General features: G+C 43.2%; 1 protein-coding gene across 8 annotated transcripts in view; it reads right to left on the reverse strand.

Moving 5' to 3' along the window:
- CIT (citron rho-interacting serine/threonine kinase) overlaps positions 1-20,199 on the reverse strand; it is a 151,440-nt gene that overhangs the window by 95,194 nt on the left and 36,047 nt on the right. For all 8 annotated transcript variants that reach the window (XM_090292492.1, XM_090292491.1, XM_090292496.1 and 5 more), the window contains exon 9: positions 5,049-5,232. In XM_090292492.1, coding sequence (XP_090148618.1) covers positions 5,049-5,232 — 184 coding nt within the window. The remainder of the gene's footprint in view (positions 1-5,048; positions 5,233-20,199) is intronic.

Consider the following 20,199-nt stretch of genomic DNA (forward strand, 5'->3'; position numbering starts at 1 on the left):
GAGCAACCTGTATATGACTTGCCTAAAGATATGGTAGAGAGCAAGGTCAACAGTTCCCTGTCCTCACCAAACTTAGACCCTAGCAAATAAGAACTCTCAGGAAGAGAGTATATATGCCTGTGTTTATGCGCACACACACACACGCACATGCAAATACACACACCAGGGAAGAGTGTCTAAATGAGAAGAGGAAGAAGAAATCAGAAAAATCCTAGAGCTACACAGTCCACATACTCAATAAACTTGCAGAGATTGAAGACAAAACCGTTTAGCACTTAGACCACCTATTGGTTCTCATCCCACTCTCCCCAGCCCCACTGCCTGTCATTCTTCACTTCTGAGACAAGCATGTGAACCTGGGGATGTCATGCAAATTCCCCCATTTCTCCTTTCTGTGGCATTTATACTTGGATAGTACAGTGGCTAAGAGACTCTGCAGCCATGCTACCTGGGTTCGAGTCACAGCTGAGCCACTCAGGGCTGTGCGGCCTTGGGCGAGTTGCTTACTCTCTGTGTGCCAGGTTCCTCACGTGGAAAATGGAATTGCTGATCGTACCTTCCCTGTGGGCTGCTGTGCAGTTTAAGGGAGTTAATCAGTGTAAAGTGCTTGGAACACACCCTGATACAGAGCTGGTACTCTGTAAGGATGAGCTGTTATCACTCTGCCTACCTGAAATTCTCTCTGCATTCCTGTCCACTCATCCAAATCCCTGTCTTTTAAAAAACCAAGCCAAATATTTTACCTTCCATTATACACTTACAAACTCAGTTCCAACACATCTGATGAGGGTCTGCCACATCCAGTGCTCCAGAAAAAGCAGGGTGAATAAGACCCAGCCCTGCCACTGTGATCACAGTTGACTAGGGGAAACGGACAGACATTCCAACAACAATCATCACTGTCATTTGGCAAGAATCGTGAACTACCACTACCCATTAAGTGTCTGCACTGAATTTTGCCTTACTCTTCCTGACTCTCCTAAAACAGATATCCAATTTGTATTGTAATAGTCTGTAGCAAAGGTGTTTGCCTGGCGCTCCCGGAATTGTTTCACACAAATATGCTTTGGCTTGTACAACTTGATGGAAAGGAACCCATTCTGGGACTGGACCTTCTAATTCTATCCCCTAATCCACCCCATCCCAACAACCACCTTCTACCCAGTATTTCACAATTGTGGTTGGTCAGAACATTTAAGCTTCTCCAGCAGAAAATTTCCAGGGCTGGGTTTCTGGCCTGACATAACTTTGGACTACTTAATTATTGCTAAATTCTTCCCATGTCCTCTTGGCATAAATAGGACACCATGCATATATAGAACAGTGTATTAGTAATAACAAAAATAATAAAAGTGAACTTGCGTTGAGACTTTTCCATGTGCCAGGTGCTAGATTAAATGCTTTAAATGCTCCATATAATGCCCTCCAACAGCCCTAAGAGGAGGTATTTTTATTACCCAACTTTGCAGTGGAGGAAACTGACCTGCAAAGAGACTCCAGTAGAGGAGGAGGCACTAAAAACTGGTTCTCTAAAAATCTGGGAAGGCTGTGATGGCAGCCATTTCTCATTCCCCACAGTATTTAGAGGGCTGGCTCCAAAACGAAATTTTCAGATCCACCCAGCAGGAAAGGAAGAAGCCCTGAGCCAAAAGAAAGAGTGAGCCCCTTCCTAAACACAGCCTACCCAGACGCTGTCAGCCCACAGATTCCAGTCTCATGAGATCCCATTGCCCCTCTAAGACTTCCAACTTCTCCAAAAGCATAACACCAGCCTGTGTAAAAAACTAACATAGAATATAAAACGAACCGGCTTTTTCCTTCTGGAGTTTATAGTGAAGGTTTTCAGAGATGCACTGTTTCAGCAAGCATGTCAATGAGGCAGTGCCTCAGGTCTCGGAGGGAGGAGAAGGGACCTAAAGAAATGTGCCCATGCTGCCAGGGGAGGGAAGAGAGCTGGGACGCGTTTTATTTTGAAACCTTAAGCACACTGATTTCTGTCACAACCCTACCATTATGAAATTCAAGCAAAGAGAAGCTCACGGGAACCACCAGGCACTCAGAGCTCGGGGATCTGGTTTGGGTTATTGCTGGTTAAAAATAAATAGGGGATGCTCACCCACTCTCCAGCACCAACCAACTTCGCCATAACCCACCCCAAAGACAACCAAAACTAGTTCTGTAGAATCTCTCCTACTCCCTCCAACACAGGCTGCAAGGAACTCCCACTAAAACTCAGACATAGAACGCTGAAATCGAGAGCATTATTAAATCTTTAAAGAATGATGTGCTCAGTGGCTGGCTTAGAAACAGTCTGGGGGCCCAAAAAGGGATCCTAACAAACGATCGTGGCAATTAAAATCATTCTCACTGCCAGAGCCTCCATGAAAATTTCTCATTCATTCAGTTCCACCTCTGAACATTTCATTCAATTCACTGGTAGCAGAGCTGGGGTCAATTTACCCAGTGCAGTAGAGCAACATCTGCAATTTCCCCGGTGGTGTGAAGAGTGAGTAACAGCACAGGTAATCAATGTGTGTAAATAAAAACCTGTGATGCTGAAAACAGGGAAGGGAGGAGGAACTCAGGAAGAAACACCAGGTCCCTGGTGGTGATGGTGGTACCCCCAGGAAATGCTTCCCCTCACCTCCAAATGAATTTTGTAACTATATATATCAACGAGACTGCAGGGGATTCTAAGTAATTTCATCACTGCGTCTCTTTTATTGAATTTTTAAATAATAACACTCCAATACACCCAGGGTCACCTACACCCAACAGGTGGAATGAATTTCTAAAATGATGTTGGAGGTTTGACCCATAAGGCTGCCCATGGCAGTATAGCCAAGTCCGAAGGCAAGATAACATGAAAAGGCGTAAGATAAAAGATCTTTGTGATTCCAACCCCGAATTTCCATGGAAAGAGCATTCAAGTTCCCCCAAAGTCAGGTACTATGATTCCATCTTCCAGATGGGCTTTTTTTTTATTTTATGAGAATCTTCTTAAGCATTCTGTTAAGAGAACGAACAGAAGCTCATTTTATGCTCTAGAAATAAATTTTGAACTACCAAAAGTGAAATAGCATTATCTTCAAATACAGTGAGCAATATAAACATAATCTAGGGGAAAGGATCATGAGTAAATTAAAATCAACAAATATTTGTCGAGTGCCTGGGCCTTAACACGGAGGTGCCCTGTCAGAGAGCTCCCTTGACTGAGCCTTCGATGAGAAGCAAAAAGATGCAATTACAGTCTTCCTGGAAAATAAGCAATTAATGGCACACTGCTTCAGATTAATTGCCATGCCTAAGACTTCCCCATATCATTCTGCCTTGGCCCCTGACATCTAATCCCCTTGAGCCCTCTCTGGTTTTTCAGATCACTGATTAGCACTGAGCAAGCTTCCCTTCTCACTCGGCCAGCCCGCCACTGACCAGAATTAGAACTCTCCTCGCACCTCCCTTCAGCCTGATGTGTGACCTTCAGTATGCTGCATATGTCAAGGTTAAGCTGTCCACTAACCATGCCTCCTTTAATATCGGGCCTCCACTTCTGCCCAGCTCTTCGATGCCAGTGCAAAACCTCACAGCCCTGCTGGGCCATTTCAAATCTATCTGATGGCACATTCAACAGCTAGTTAGCTTTCTGCCTCTACTCCCATCATCCGGATTGCCCTGGGGTTGCAGAGCAAATTAGCCAGAAAGGCACAACCAACACTACCAAAATTCAACCCCAAATTTTACACCTCACCCCCAGGCAGGGAGGGAAGAAGGACCATCTCAGCCTCTTTCTAAATAAAAATCTGTCTCAAATTCAGTCACAGCCCTCAACCTATCTCATGTCAAGTGCCCAATTTTCTGCAATAGTCTGAAATCTTTTCAGGAACATTACTGTCAAAATAGCACCCAAGGGGAGACACCATCCAAGAACCAACATGACATCCCTTCAAATTGATATCTAAGCTACAAGCACAACAAATGGGGAATTAATGCTGCCAAGGAGAAAATCAAATTCTGCTCGTCTCCTAAGTGGACAGCAACTAACTACCCAACACTACCCCGAGAGCCTCCAAGCGAGGCAGCCAGGGCATGGGAGGAATAACACAGCCGGGTCCAAGACCTGCCCAGGAACTCACGCCTCTGAATACAGAATGTCATCAGATCATGAGAACGAATCAAGACACTGAGCTCCTACACCCACAGAGGCCACTGCATTTTAGATAAATTCCAGGACCCACCAATCCCAAGTGCCATGCTAATGCGGTTTTCATTAGCTTTTTCAAGAATGGAGAAGACCGATCATGTCAAGAGGTTTACAGTAATATTTCCATTTCCGTTTTCTAGCCTCCTGGTTTGTTTGGTTTACCCCAGTAACCAACTGTGAAGCCCAGTTTCTGGGGACCAGCGACTCGGCTACACCATACTCCCTCCCGGGGCTCCCAGTAATGGGGCTTTCGCGGGAGGCCAGCACTCTGCCAGCTCAGGGAGGCTCAGCTGCCAGAGCCCCGATCCCTCGGCAGACTTCGAGTGGAGCCGAGCCCTCTCTCTCAGTGGGAGCTCTGGTACAGCCACTTGCAGCTCAGCAAAACCCATCAGGAAACCTTGAGACACAGTTTTTACGTTGGTGTTATTTTTTTTTTTTTTTCAATACAGCCAAGGTAACAGGCTCCATCCACCCACTTGAGCGAGATATGGATACCCTGGTTGACAGCCCATCTTAACCCTGCACATTTCTCCTTCCACCAAGGGTCTGCACTGTTAGATGTTCCCCACCGTCTCCTCCCCTCTAAAGAAGACCAAAGACTGGAAAACTAACCCAAAGTACCCAGCTGACAATTATGATGCTGCGGACAGGAAGAGGTGCCTTGAACAGAGCAAAATGAGAACACAAACAGCCCACCCCTCCAAAGCCCAAACAGGTAAATGGCTTTCCCAATGCAGGCTGGTGGACAGCATCCCTCCACCGCGCTCCCCCCACCCAGCCACCACCACCTCTGGGCTCTGTACGCCTTGTCAATGCAGGTCCCTTAGAAAGTCAAACCCTCACTTACTCAGATCTACCAAGAATCCCCAGTGCCTTGCTATAGGAAAACCCCACAAACGGCAGTTCTTCGCCGGAGAAGCCCGAGGGGCTCAGCTGGCACGAAGAGGATGAAACCCACGAATTCTTCTCTGGTTCATCAAAATTGGAGGTGTCATCATCAGACTTGAGGGTGGGAACGAAGGGGGGAGGAGCTGGTTAAAGAAAAACAAGAAGAAGGGAGGGGAGAGAGAAAAATTCAGCCGGATTCAACACTGTTGCAGAAAAAATCGCCTCACTCCTTCAGCGTTTGCGATGGCACTGCAGCGCCTGCTTTCAATCTAGCTCACAGGCAGCCCCAGCCTGGGCTCTTACAGCAACAAGAGATTAACCCCCTCTCTGCCAACATGGCCTCCCACCCGCAGACAGGCTGCCTTCCCTGCTGGGATAAACTGAAGGATAAACTCAAACAGGTCACTTGGTGGAAAGCAAGCACTTGGGGAACTCATGTGAGCAAGCTGCTCATCTCTGCTCATCGTTCATCGCTGATATTTCCAGAAAGCTTCTACAGAGCATCAGCCGGCTGGTGCCAGCATGCCCGATGACCTAAACCTATTCATTTTCTCTTCCAGACAGGTCTATAGCATTAATAATTAGTGCTAATTGTTGAAATAAGATGGGATTTCTACGTCTTGTGGATTAGCTGGAATAAGAGGAAGGAGCAGAAAAGAGGCTTTGGGAGGCATGTAACTCATGTTAGGATAGCACTGCAGTCTATCTAGCTCCTTCATATCCAGATGAGTCTACTCGGAGCTCTTATTAACCACTTTTTTTTAGTTCATTATCCCTCCGCCCCAGCTCAAGCATGCCCCCTGAATCCACCGCAGTTTAATCAGCATAATGAAACACCAGGCAAATAAAGTTCTTCCCGATGATTTACAGCACCCCTGCACGCTGATGGTGCTAACACACCCAAGGACAACGGTGTCCTACCTCGTTAAGGCATGACTCCCAGGTAGGAGTATCTTACATCTTCTCCACTTGCTGCAGACCTACTAAACTCTCTCCGTCAGGGAGGTGGAAACTCATCCATCAGTCACCAGGAGGCTGCCCACGGGGGTGGGCTCCCAGGGGTGTAGCCGGCCAGAAGCGTTACCATGGCTGCAGGCTGAAGCATCTGTGGCAGCCCGGTCCGGGGAGTTGGTGAGCCGGGCATCACATCCCCCGCAGTGCAGGCTTCATGCTCCCCACGCTGTGCATGCTCTGCTCTGGCCTTAACCCCACCTGGCCGACTGCATGGCAGGGGCCAGTGCTGATCTGAGTGACAGAGCAGCATGAGTCACTGCCGGAGCTTGCTACAGCGCCCCCTAGGACAGTTGTCACAGCCCTTCACAGTCCAGACTTCTTTTTTAACTCCTTGTTTCCTGGGCAAAAGCTGTGTGCCAGATCTGAGCAGTCTGTTTTCTGCTCACAGACTTGAAAGATTCTGGCTGCTTCCAAAGTTCCCCAATGACAACAACATCAGAAGCAGCACTGGGAAGTAAATGGAGTGGTGAAGGGACGTGGAGGAAGGGGAGAGATGAAGCCAGAGTGAAGGAGTCTGGCTGCTCCCAGGAAGCACAAAAGAGCATTCTCAGAGCTTCAGGTGCATTGAGATGAGGTGGGAGACTAAAAATGTAAATTGTAAAATGCACACTGCCAGGAAATTATTTAATACCTCCAAGCTCTCAAGAGAATTTAAAGCTTCCCTGTTAGTATTGGAATCTACTTGCTTAATACTTTAAAAATTAACTGATGGAAAGAAAAATTACATTGAATGCTTCAGCCTACATCCCATGTGTACTTCCATCAACACAGCCTCAAATCCAACTTGATTTCAATTACCCAATACATTTTTTAAGCAAAAAAAGTTTTTAATAATTACATTTCATAAGAATCAAAGTTTTCTATCCTAAAATAAGGAAACTCAGATAAAGACTGAAGAAATGGATGAAGAGAGATTTACAGATGATAATAATATGGAATCATCAGGGTTAATGGGACAGACTTTGGCATCTGACTGAGTCCATTCAAGCTCTACCACTTAACAGCACTGTGACATCGGGAAAGCCACTTAACGTCTCTGAGTCTCACTTTCAATACAGAAATAACTTTCTCAAAGGGTTGTTGGGAGGTTTAAGTAAGAAAATCTATATAAAGTGCTTACACAGTTCTCAGCATAAACACTCCATAAATATTGCCTGCTATTACTATTATTGCTCATGTGAGATACTATTTACCACAGATGCTGCAGTTACTGAAGTCTGGTGAGATACCACAGAATCTAAACCTGAATAGTCTTCTTTTCTGCACAAGACACTGACACTCATATGGATGTTTGTGTTAATCATACTATATCATTTAATTCATCACAAAGGTTTAATTCTCTTCCTGCTGTATACTAATCTATCTTAGGAGCCTAAAATGGAATTCCATTTCTGAGTGATGAGTGTGATTAATATAGGGGTAGGAGCCCCTTGTTGTGAAGTAAGTATAATTTAGAAATTCTATACTATAAAATAAGATTTCTCTTTAAAACTCCATCATACTCAAAGCTAGCCCATGTGGTCAAGATTAGAAAAAGGACCAGATAATCTTCAATAAAAAGAAATCAACATGAAATATACCAGCTGATAACAAGTGAGATATTGACAGGACAGATTAAAAGCTAGGGTTGTAAACCTCCAGAGAGGTAATCGATTGAGTACAACAGTAAACTCTGAAGAGCATCTAAGGATCACATCCGAGCAGGGAAAAGAACCACAGCCTCAAACCAAAGGGAAGTGGGGAAGATGGAACCTGTCTCCCCACCAGAAAGTTATGAGGATACTCAGCCCTTTTCCAAAGCCCTTTGGGGAAAAGAAACAGGGTGGCTACTAAAACTGTAATCCCGAGTACAGTGCCTACATTTACAGTATCCTACATGATGTAGGAACTACAAGGCAAGAAATTAACATCAATACTGGTCCTGGATCACTGGGTCCTTAGGGCTCTGGCAGACACAAATAAAGAATAACTTATAGGGACACTTTTACAACCCAGGACACACACACATACAGAATCCCTACTGGAAATGAGTTCACAATTAAAAAGTAAAAACCAACAGCTACACATAACAAAGAAATAGGAACCATCCAAAATGCCGTGAAAGAGCATCAACAGATACAAAAAAAAAAAAGGAAAATTTGCCCTTCAAAAATACAGGTAAGAGAACAATCTAAAATGGACTGTTAAAAAAATGTTAATTTATTATCAAGGTAAGTGAATGGAAATTCTAATAAAAGAACAAAATGCTCTGAAAAAGGACCAAGCACAATTGAAAGGAACCAAGTGGAACTTTTAAAAATGAAAAGTATTATTACTGAATTTAAAGTTAAAAATTCACGGGATGCATTAAATAAAAACTTAGATGCAGCTGAAGAGGAAATTAGTGAACTAGCAGTTAGATCTGAAGAAATCACAGAGGCCCTGCTTCTCCAAGTGTCATCTGTACACTGGCAGCACCGGCATCCCCTGAGAGTTACTTAGACATGCAGAATCTCAGACTCTGCCCCATGCCCAGGGAATCAGAACCTGCATTCTAACAAGAAATGCAGGTCACTCATGAGCACACACTGGTGGGAAACATGCTCATACAGAATGTGACAGGGACAAGGAGAAGACATCTGAGCTCAAGGGGACAAAGAATGAGAAGGTTCAATACACATCTAATTGGAGCACCAGAAAGAGAGAGCAGAGAACTCGCTCAAAGTCTAGATGCCACATTTTAAAAGGATTATGTTAAATTTGGTCACGTCTAAAGACCACCAAGTATGTGACCACATCGATATTGGGGGACTAATTCCCCTCCTTCTTGTACCGTATGGAAAATGACCGTTTTCTGATCCTCATAAACTGTAATATTTTTTGCTTTAAAAAAGGTATTAATAGATCATTGAAATCATTGGGTCAGTGTCTATGTTAATGCAGGTACATGTTGCATCTCAGAACACAGTAGGTGCCCAGTAAATATTTACTGAACAAATATGTAATTAAATGACTAGAAAATACCTCTTACAAGAGAGCACCTAGCATAATACAGGCCATAAAGAAGTTACTTGATGTTTGAGTTAAATAAAGAGGCTTTAGAAGTGGAGAGAGTTCTGTCTGAAAAATATGTTAATGAATGCCTATATTAATATTTTCTGATACAGTATTAAAAAGTCACCATCTCTCCCCCACATACCCACCACACTCAATAACGACAAGTAACAAGCCATGTATTAAGATCTACTTTTCATTGGCAAAAGCCAATACAAAAAAAAAGGAAAAAATATTTCTATATATTTTTAAATAAATCAGCCTGTGCTTGAGGTCACGCCAGGGCACATTCTCCTCAGCGGCAGGGGTTCATCCAAATAAGTTCTAGAAGGCTTTATTTTTTTCCACCAGTCATGAGATAGATAGCAAAACAAGGCTTTCGGAAACAAAGAGCTATTTTAAGAGCTGTAGTTAATCTCTCTCCTATAAATTCTCTTTCTCTCTCTCTCTTTTTTTTTTTTTTTTTTTTGAAATCCTGACATCATTCATTAGAAGCTTTGAGGGACAAAACTTTTAGTGCCTTCAAAAATACAAGGAAAGGAGAACCAAACGGATTTGTCCATTGGCCCACTTCTTTTTAACATGCTCCATGGAGCTCCATTTACCTAACTCCTACCTTCAACTTTTCAGTATACCAGACAGACATCAGTATTAAAAACACGGAAGCGTTTACCACCGATTTCCCCACTGGAACACAAGCATGGTCCGTGAGGGAAAAGACTATGTTGTGTTCACCATTGTACACCTCACACCTAGAATAGTACCTGGCTGTCCTTATTCCATGTTTCATATCTAGTTTGTTAAAGAAATGAATGAATAACAAGAGCCTTAGATGTGGCATAATTTCTTAGACCTAATGGGTTATTTCACGCCATATGCCACTTTGGAAAACTCAGAGTATCCAATTTAGTCATGAAAAACTGACACATAAAAAATATATAAATAAAAATAAAAACACCTGAGCCTACATATAGCTCATAAAACTCCTATGGCTTTTAATCATCGCTGTGGGTTACAAATATTGGTGCTGAGTTGTGACAGCAGCAGAAGATGAGTAACAGCCAAAATAGTGTCATAAAAGGCAAAGGCACATAAATAAATATAATGAATTAGGACTGTGCCTGGAACACAGTGGACATTCAATAATATTAAATCAAAAAACATTTTCAACTTCATTCTATCTACCATGATGTCCTGTGCCTTTAAAAAAAAAAAATACTTAAATGACTAATTAGTTGCTATGTTCAAACCTAAAAAGAAGACTACAAAAAAATTAGCTATCTTCCAGTCCCTTAAAATCTGATTGCACTATCTATGTTAAAAGCACAGAACTGCAAAATAAGTGGAGGCTATTTATGTCATTTAGAGGTCAAAATATAGATGTGAAAAGTAGAGAACATATAAACGGAGTGATGGCAAGTTTTGCTGTGATGTGGATACAGTGAGTTTTATGTGTTCCTGCAGGAAAATGTCATGGAGGTGAATGAACTTCAAGAGTTGGTCAAACGGTATCTTCCTGGGCTGAAGTGCAGAAGAGAGCTACTTTAGAAAAGCCACAGAAGGGCAGCCCAAGAGGCTGTGGGTAATGAGGCTGCAAAGTAAGTGAAGTGAAATCTTGGCTGAGCCTTGAAAGGGGGGGTATCCTGGATTAGATTGAAAGATGGGATTATTAGAAAAGAGTTTTTGAGTGCTGGGCTGGTGTCATTTCCTGTGGCTGATATGATCATTTCAGAAGTGATGGTTGGAAGAGGTCGATGCTAGAAACCTCTAAAGGGCAAGCCTGCAACATTCAGCATGACAGATTCCATACGAAGGAAGCGATAACAGAACAGAGAGGATGTGTGTTAACAAGAGACAGGCTACAGAGAGGACTGGCATCATCTGTTATCATTAGAAAAATATCAGTGCCCAGCTCTCTGTTGTTGATGGGAACAAGTCCAAGAGAAAAGGGTTACAACAGAAAGAAGAGCAAGATCATCCAATATCAGAGGTCTCATGAGAATGAACCAAGAGAATACGTTAGGGTATAGACCAACAGAGCCAGTTACTAATATAGATAAATAACTTGCCCATGAGAACAGGTTATAGTCCTTAAAGCCTCAGACAAATGCCCTATTTTCTCTCCTCCAGGTAGGAAGTGATCAGATATAACTCATCCAAATAATACATTGTGTAAGAAATTCAAAAAGAAGATAAATCAGATCCAGTTCCCAATAGAATTAAGTAAATTAAAAGTTATCCCATCTCCTTGCTTCCCAAAAGTGTCCTGAGGGTAACGCTGATTTGGCTGGTGGTTAATTTTTACAATGTATCTTCAAAGGAAATGAACAAGGAAGTTAAGAGTCACTGAAGTGCGCTTCAATCAATCCAGCTCAAGGATGCTAGGGTCTGGCTGCCGACAGCTAAGTAGACTTCTTCTCTGGTGGCAGATAAGAGGTCTCAATGGAGTTGTGTACTTTATCTGAATCTCCCCATTCGCAAAAGCCATGCTGCTACTAGGCTATTTAATATCAAGTTCTTGGTTAACAGCTTGTTTTCCCACAGAATTATACTTTTAGAGATGCTCTCTTCTCATTTCTGGATGGCACTTGAACCAGATTTCAAACATCTTACTTTTGCTTTGTTTTTCCCTTCCCTCTCAGTCTAGGTACTCAGTGACCTGTGAAACACCTACATTGGCTAGAAAACACGCAAAAGACAGTCTTTTCAGGTTGCAACTAGGCATGACTGCATTCCTCTGCAAAGTTGGATTTGGATATACACATCCACTTTGGGGCCCAGGTGGAAGCCACCAGACCATACTTAAACAATAATAGCACATGAGCTGGTTCATTGGCTTCCGTTCCCAGAATCTGCTTGCCCTGGGCCCCAACAACTTTCCCTGAATTACCTTTCCCCCAAATTACTTACACCCAAGAACACACCAGATTAGACTAATTCTTTGCTGCCCTCAAGATTCTGTAGATTCCTTTCCTTTAACATTTTTTAAATTTATTTTTAAATTTTCACTATGGAAACTTTCACATGCACAAAAGTAGTAATTTAGAAAATTATTAAAAATAATCCCCATGTGCCCATCACACAGCTTCCACAACTAGCAACTCCCATTTTCATTTCATCCCACTCTCATCCCTATCTTGTTTACAGCTTCTTGACTATTAAAAGCAAACCCCAGACATCACACCATTTTGCCAATAATTATGGGAGGAGATATCTCTGGCACATGGTTTCTCAGCTGTGGCACCACTGCCATTTGGAATTGGAGAATGCTTTATTGTGCGGAGCTGTCATGTGTAATTTAGGGTGTTGGCAGCATCCCTGACCTGAAGACAAGGAAAGGGAGGGGGAAGGTTGTAGAGGATTAGAAAGAGGCGTGAAGAAACTTGAGGGAGTGATGGATATGTTCATTACCTTGAGTGTGGTGATGGTTTCACAGGGTATACATATGCCAAACCCAAATTGAACACTTAAAATACATGTACTTCCTGCATGTCTTTTATTCCTCTATAAAGCTGTCTCCAACCATCAGGAAGGGAGAATACTTTGTCCCCAAGCCCTTCCTGGTCTAAGGAGCTTCCACCCAGGCTCCTTCACCCCATGAGGCAGAAGTGTTGAATAAATATATCTAGTCTCACTCCTCCCCCAAGGAAGGAGGAGCTGGACATTCACCAGGGTTACTGTGCTGGGAAAGCCAGAACCTGGCTTAACACTTCCTGTTTTACTGCCCGTGTCCAGGCCTGGCAGGCACTCAAGTAGCCACCCTTGTCCTCTCGTTTCTCCCAGGCCCACTGCGGCAGCCTCCCTGTGCAGGAGGGAGGGCCCACCATTGTTCTCTGTTCCGTAGGACAGGTGACTTTAACAGACCCCTGCCTCAAAGGTTATTGAGCACATGCCTTGCCAAATCTGGTCCTTACCTGGGTAGCAAGTCTTTGTGTGTGTTCTTTATTAGTCAGAATTCTGAGGGACAGGAAGGGTGGGTCTCAGAGCCCAAGTGTCAGTGCTATACCCTTCCTTTCTACCACCAGGGATCAACAGAGTTGGCCACACTTATTTTCTCGTAAGTGAGACACTGAGAATTAGTTCCAAACTCTGAGGCATGAACAACCTGGACCTCCCTATTCTTTGCCCCAGGCTTTAATCTATTTTTTGACTCCTGCCAACCTCCCTCTTTAATTCTATCCAAACAGCTCCCTCAGAATATGTACCTAAATGCAATCACCACACTTCATAGAACTGACTAGAAAGTCGGCTCCTGAATATAGTCCCAGATGTTTAATATAATTTTCAATCTTTGGCCAAATCATTTCCATGGCTGCTTGATTGTGGAAGGTTTTCTTGCAAGTGAGAACTGAAGGGTTGTGGACTCCAATTTATGGGCTTTCTCTACAAACCTATTTTCTGTTTCCCATCTTCTCCCAGGAAAGGCACTCACTTACCTCATTTAGAATGGATCTGCCAAACTGAAATTTAACAGTGCGCCGTTGGCTTATACTAAGGGGCACTATAGGAAGGATCACAAAATCAGCAGGGCACACATTGGTCCACCACGTCACAGGGGCCTCATTACGGAGCACCCACTGATGAAATTCCTCAAGGCTCAGGATCCAGGAGGTTGAGTCTTTTCTGAGCTAAGCATCCCGGGTTTCTTTTCTCGTGGAACTGAGGCTTCCATCACTGTTCATATTCTGTTTTGCTTTGGCCTCTAAAAGGCTGAGAGTCCCAAATCTGTCTTCTAGCAACTTGACAGGAACTTGTTTATTTTCACTTTTAGCTCCGACTTTACTTCCTTACCCTGATATTCCTGTCACCCAGATTTCTACATTTGTTTATTTTTTTATCCTTTTCATCCAGCAATTATAGCTAAAATAAGCTGTTTCAATTTATCTTGAAATAAAGTGAAATATTACATATATTTAACATCTCGGGATGTAACTTCTAAATTCAGACTAGAGGGGGGAAATCCTATAATTCTAATTCATAAGCATTTAGCTCTTTTTAGTCTATTTTCTCCTATCAATGACTTACTCACTAAAACAGAACAGCCCCAAGAGACACATCAATATTCACCTGTATATCCCATAAGACTGTAAGAGCTACTGACTATATGTCTTCATTACTCCCGTCTTACATTTCAGCATGCGGTGCCCACATGCTGCTGGTCCGGTAAGTTGTGTCTCTGCCATCACTAGTACAGCATCTCCCCTCTTTCCTCCCTCTGCAGGCTAATTCCCCAAGCATCTCCAGCCCCCTTTCCTCCCTTCCTCCTGCCCTGAAGCAACTGGGTGGGTGTCTGACAGGGAGAAACATTTAAGGGGCCACCCAAGGCTAACAGAAAAGTTCATCTACTATGATCCTCCAACTAGTTTATAAATCAATACACGGCCAGAAGCCTGCTCAAATGATAAGAGACCTTAGAAAGGACCCAAACACACACACACACACACACACACACACACACACACACACACACACACTGCACAAGCCACGGAGAGAATGCTACTTGAAAAGCAGAATACTAAAATAAATAACTGAAATATTTACATCAAAACCGTAAGAGGATTTCATTTGAGAAGACTGCACTGCTCATCTGAAATCAATGGTCAGAGTAGCAAATTCAAAGGATAAACACGGTAGGGCTTTACAAAGACTTCTTCCTCATTTATTTCAATGATAAAGGGAAATAACCTGACAGTAAATACTCCTGAATTCTTGGGAGGCAGTACAACAGTGCTGTTAAAAGTACAGGCTGTACTGGCATTTATATTAATGGAGATTATGGAAAGTTATACAAAAACTTGGCAATAGTGGTTCACTTTAAGGAGAGGTACTGGACATGTGGTGGGAAGGAACTATTTTTCATTATATAACCTTCCTTAACACTTGAATTTTTTACCATAGACTGTACTACTTTTTCAAAAAAAGAAGAGCTAAGAGAACTTGGAGTCAGGGAGACCTGAGCTTGACCCCTGCCACTGCCAACGCCCGGCTCCGTGACCTGCACCGGGGGCTTTATCTCTTTAGGCCTCAGTATCTTCTTCCGTACTAGGGATCAATAACTGTATCTGCCTCAGGGAGGTTTGGGGAGCAGTAAATGAAACGATAATATGCATAAGGTACTTTGCAAAACCCTTAGCACACAGTAGGTGCTCAATAAATGGCATGGCAGTACTCATATAACACACACATTCAAGTGTTAATGATAAAAACTTAATCTATCCTTAATTAAAAGTAAATATAGGACAACAGTAAGCTGGGGTGTGGGGAGGCATAAAAAATGCCTTTTTCCAACCATTTGCTATCAGCAGGTGAAGATTAAGTTAAACCCCCATCCTGAAAGATATGAAGGGTATAAAGCCCATCTGAGGGAAAGCTTTAAATTCCTCGAAAGCAGAGCCTAAATTGGCATTTCTAAGTAGTTCCATCTATCCCTGGAAGTTCTTAGCCAAAAACAGTCTTCCCTTAGCCTGAGCCTAGGACACAAAACTAGGAAGACACCACAAAAGTGAACAAGAAACTCAGATCTAATTTTCTCCTCTTGCCAAGCTCCCCAAACACTAACATGCACAGGAATCGTATTGCTGGGGATCTTATTAAAATGCAGCTTTGGCTCAGCAGGTCCGGAGTGAGGCGTGAATCTCTGCATCTCTAACAAGCTCCCAGGTGACGCTGCTGCTGCTGGTCCAGGACCCACCATCTGCGCCGCAAGGTCCTACGGACCCCAGATGATGGGTCCACTGCTTGTCAGCCAATGGCAGTCTTGGGGGATTCTGATTACTGCGATATTCTCTCTCCTGGTAACAATCAGTCAATTCTTCTAAATCAACGGTTCTCAACTGGGGGCAACTGTGTCTCACAGGGGACACTGGGCAATATCTGGAGACATTTTTGGTTGTCACAATTGCAGGGGTGAGGGTGCTACTGACATCTATGGGTAAAGGCCAAAGGCACTGCTAAGCATTCTACGATTCACACAACAGTACCGCCAACAAAGAATTATCTGATCCCAAATGTCGATAGTGCCAAGGTTGAGAAACCCTATTCTAAATAAACAGAAAACACGAATCAAGTCCTCTCAATTCCCAAGACTATAAACCCTGATTTTAGAAGTGGGTCATTGACCCAACATTGACTGTCCTTTCTCAGGCTAAATCTAGGGGGTGGGAAGGGTAAGAGATTAGGAGAAAGAACAGAATGCTATACCCTATTCCCTCACTTATTGCGGGTATTATGTTCCAGACCCGCCCCCCACGAAGTAAGAACCTTACATTTATTCTACACTCTTAAACCTACGTAACTTTAACAACATATATATACAGTACCGCAAAATCCCGCGATAGAGTGAAAAATCCACGATAAATAATTAAATATAATATTTTTTAAAATCCCACGATACAGCGAGGCCGCGATAAGTGAACCGCAATATAGCAAGGGACTGCTGTATAGAGAGAGAAGGAGGCCACTGAGTCATAGTCTATATTTTGTTTAAAATTAAGCATATGAGCCCTGGCTGTTGTGGCTCAGTGGATTGAGCATCAGCCTGTGAACCAAGTGTTGCTGGTTTGATTCCCAGTCAGGGCACATTACTAGGTTGCACGTCAGGTCCCCAGTTGGGGGCATGAATGAGAGGCAACCACACAGTGATGTTTCTCTCCCTCTCTTTCTCCTTTCCCCTCTCTCTAAAAATAAAATAAATAAATAAAATTAAGCATATGTGGTTTAGTAAGCCAGTGAGTGATCCACTAAGCATTAAACTCTCGACCATTTTGTATAGCAATTTAACAGGACCATTGTTCTATTTAAGCAAAGGACCTAGTTCAGACTATAAGCTCCAAGAAGGCAGGGCCAGATCCAAACTTCTTCATCTGAGGGCTACAACACTCGGTGCAGCACTTAGCACGTCATAGATACTCAAGTATCATGATAAGTCTCATGCATTCAAAAATTACTACAATTACAAACATGCTCACATAGACACAGATTAAACCACTCTCCAGTGTGACATGGTTTATTACTTGTCGTCATTGCAAACATTATTATAAATCATAATTACTTATGCTAAGGCATGCCCGGTATAACAGAAGGAGCATGGGCTCTAGACCTCAACCCTAATCTGGCCTCTCTCACTCACTTGCTACAGGACCTAGGACAAGTTGCCACAATGTCCACATCTGTAAAATGGAAATAGTAATCCATACCTCTGACAGAATTGTTTTAAAATAATATCATGTGATGTACTTAAATAACTAGTAGTTGACCTAGAATAGGTGCTATTTCCTATCATACTAAAGGACTGGCATAAAACAGCAACTGAGTTACATGGTACTTATTTCTATACACAGCAATATGTAGAATTTCACCTGAGGCTAGAAAGAAATAGAATCCCTCTCCTTTAAACCAAAGGCTATCATCCCTCAGGTTAACTGAGCATCCACAGGATTATAAGCTTGTGGTTTCATTATTCAGGGCCAGTAGCAAATAATGATCATCAGCAAATAATAATAATAATAATAATAATAATAATAATAATAATAAAAGGAGACCTATTTGGCAGGGGAATATTTCAATATTCTTCAAGCAAGAGACCACCAGAGACTCTCCCAAATCAAAACAAATGTACTGTCTGCTAACAAATGCTAAGAATCTGAAAATCCAGAATAATTTTTCAAGAACTGCCTTTTTGAGAATGGTGAGAGGAAGGCAATCCAAAAGAAAAGCCCATGCCATAAGCAACAGACAATGCAAGTTCTTGAGAGAATTAGCTATAGATGTTCTAGGAAATAATCTATAATCGACATGAGTTATGCGTTTCTCAGTGTCGAGACCTGCGGCCTTGGATGAAAGGTGCAAGCGTGCTAGTCCCATTGACATCACTATGCCTTTGGGCGAAGATGTTCAAAGAGATGTGACTAGAGGAGTGCTGCAGACAGCAGACTTTTCCCATTGACAGGAGTAGGTGCATGGTGCCACGCAAGGTAGGTGTGTAGCCCCAAAGGCATGAAAGAGGAGCTCTGATTGGCTTCAGCTTTCCAGAGCCCAGAAAAGTAGCATGGATACAACCAGATTCCTGACCAATAGCTGAAACATCACCAGAATTGCACAGCCCAGGGAATCTAGTACACTTAAGAGGCCCCGACTGAAATTTAGAAAGTAACCTTGAAATAATAATAATAATAATAAGCAGCTGAAAACCAACCTTATATTTGATTATGTGAAGTTGGGAATGAAACATCAAGATAATGGGCACCCAGTGACTCATGAACATGGCAGTAACTCATCACAGAGTTTTTGACTTGTTGGAAGAATGAGCATTCCTGAACTGGGTCACATTCCTGGTTTGTGTGGTATTGCCCATATCAACCCCAAGAGGCAGGACTCAGCAGGAGGGTGGAGGGTAGGGGCATTGATGCTCCATCTGACCTCAGTATCAAAGGCAAGACCTGTCCAAGTTTCTCTCAGGAGCCATTCCCAGTGTTGTCATTCATAAATTTGCCCTGACCCTTCTTAAATTGCATTTATATATCCTGCCAGAGCCACCTTTTGAGATAATGAATTTTAGAAGATTATTACCTGCTGTGTTAAGCAGTACTTTCTTTCTTTGGTTACAAGAAGAAGAATTAGGGGTGAAACACCAGAGAGGTTAATGTTCCTTTCATCAAGAAGCAAACTTGTGTGTGGAAAGTAGACTATTCAACAGCTTGGAAGCACAAGGCATTTGCGCAGCAACCATGAACTCAGGAAACTTAATGACTTCAAGTGTGTTGGTTGATGAAAGTTATTCATCATGTGTTTATGAAAAATAGGACTGGGCAAAGGTATAATTTCTGTTAGAATTATCTAGTTAACTCAAATAGCATGAAGTCCGGCAATGTTTTCAAGACCCTGAGTTGATTGCAAGTATGCAGGGATCAGAGGTTGGTGAAAAAAAGGAAAATCTGCTAGGTGACAGTGAAATGAATACCATGGCTCTCTGCGTGGTCAGGGAGGCCACACAGAACCTCCAGGAAAAAGCACTACCAATCCTCAGTGGGCATGAAGATGCCACCCACTGGCTGAGCTACTTAATGTAACTCAGCCAGGATTAGTCCCATCAAAGGCAAATGATTGCAATATGGTGCCCTGGATTCTGTTCCTGGAAAAGAAAGGGGACATGAGTGGAGACACTGATGAAACCAGAATCAAGTCTGAAGTTTATTAATAGTCGTCGTCGGCAGCTGTCTGTCTCGAGAGACGATGGTGTAGCTTCTTAAGAGTCTATCTGCACCGCCGAGAATGGTTGTGCAGTCCGACTCGGGAGTGACACGGTATCTGTCTCCCGTGTTGAATCGACATCTTACGATGACGCTGGAGTGTCCTCTCCAGTGAAGCTGAAGCTACAGAGCCTGGGCAGGGTGATATGGAGGGTCTGCTGTTGCCCAAGCAGCAGACCCCCCCTCTCTTCGCAGCTGAAGGGTCCAAGGGAAAGACGGAGTCAATACAGCTTGGCTTCAGGTGCGCCGCAGGAGTTGCCGGTGTTGACTACAACGTCAAACCGCCTTAGGGACTCCGGCTCCGGATTTTCTGTCGGGGTTTACTCCCTTAGCCTTTCCCCTGAAGAGGTATGCCGCAAGGCAGCGGAGGTTTTTTGGAGTCAGAGTTTTCCTTCTCTGATGTGCCCAGCGACACTTAGCTCGCAGGCCGACGCTCAATGCCCCGACATTAATCTCAGTTTTGACAAATGTGGCACAGTGAGTCATGTAAGATGCTACCATTAGGAGAAGTTGGGAAAGGGTATGTGGGCACTCTCACTACTATCTCTGCAACCTTTCTATAAATATAACATTATTCCAAAGTAAACAGTTTATTAAAATTAAATTTTTTAAAGCAAACGTATTTTGTCCTGACTGATGTGGCTCAGAGGGTTGAGCATCATCCCACAAAGTGATAGGTCGCCAGTTAATTGCCAGGGCAGGTTCGGTCCCCAGTCGGGGTGTGTACGAGAGACAACCAATGGATGTTTCTCTCTCACACTGATGTCTTTCTCCCTCTTTCTCTCTCTCCCCTACCAGCCCTTCATCTCTCTAAAA

Source organism: Furipterus horrens, unplaced genomic scaffold (genome assembly GCF_987537825.1).
Source record: "Furipterus horrens unplaced genomic scaffold, mFurHor1.1.pri manual_scaffold_11, whole genome shotgun sequence".
Classification (NCBI taxonomy): Eukaryota; Metazoa; Chordata; class Mammalia; order Chiroptera; family Furipteridae; genus Furipterus; species Furipterus horrens.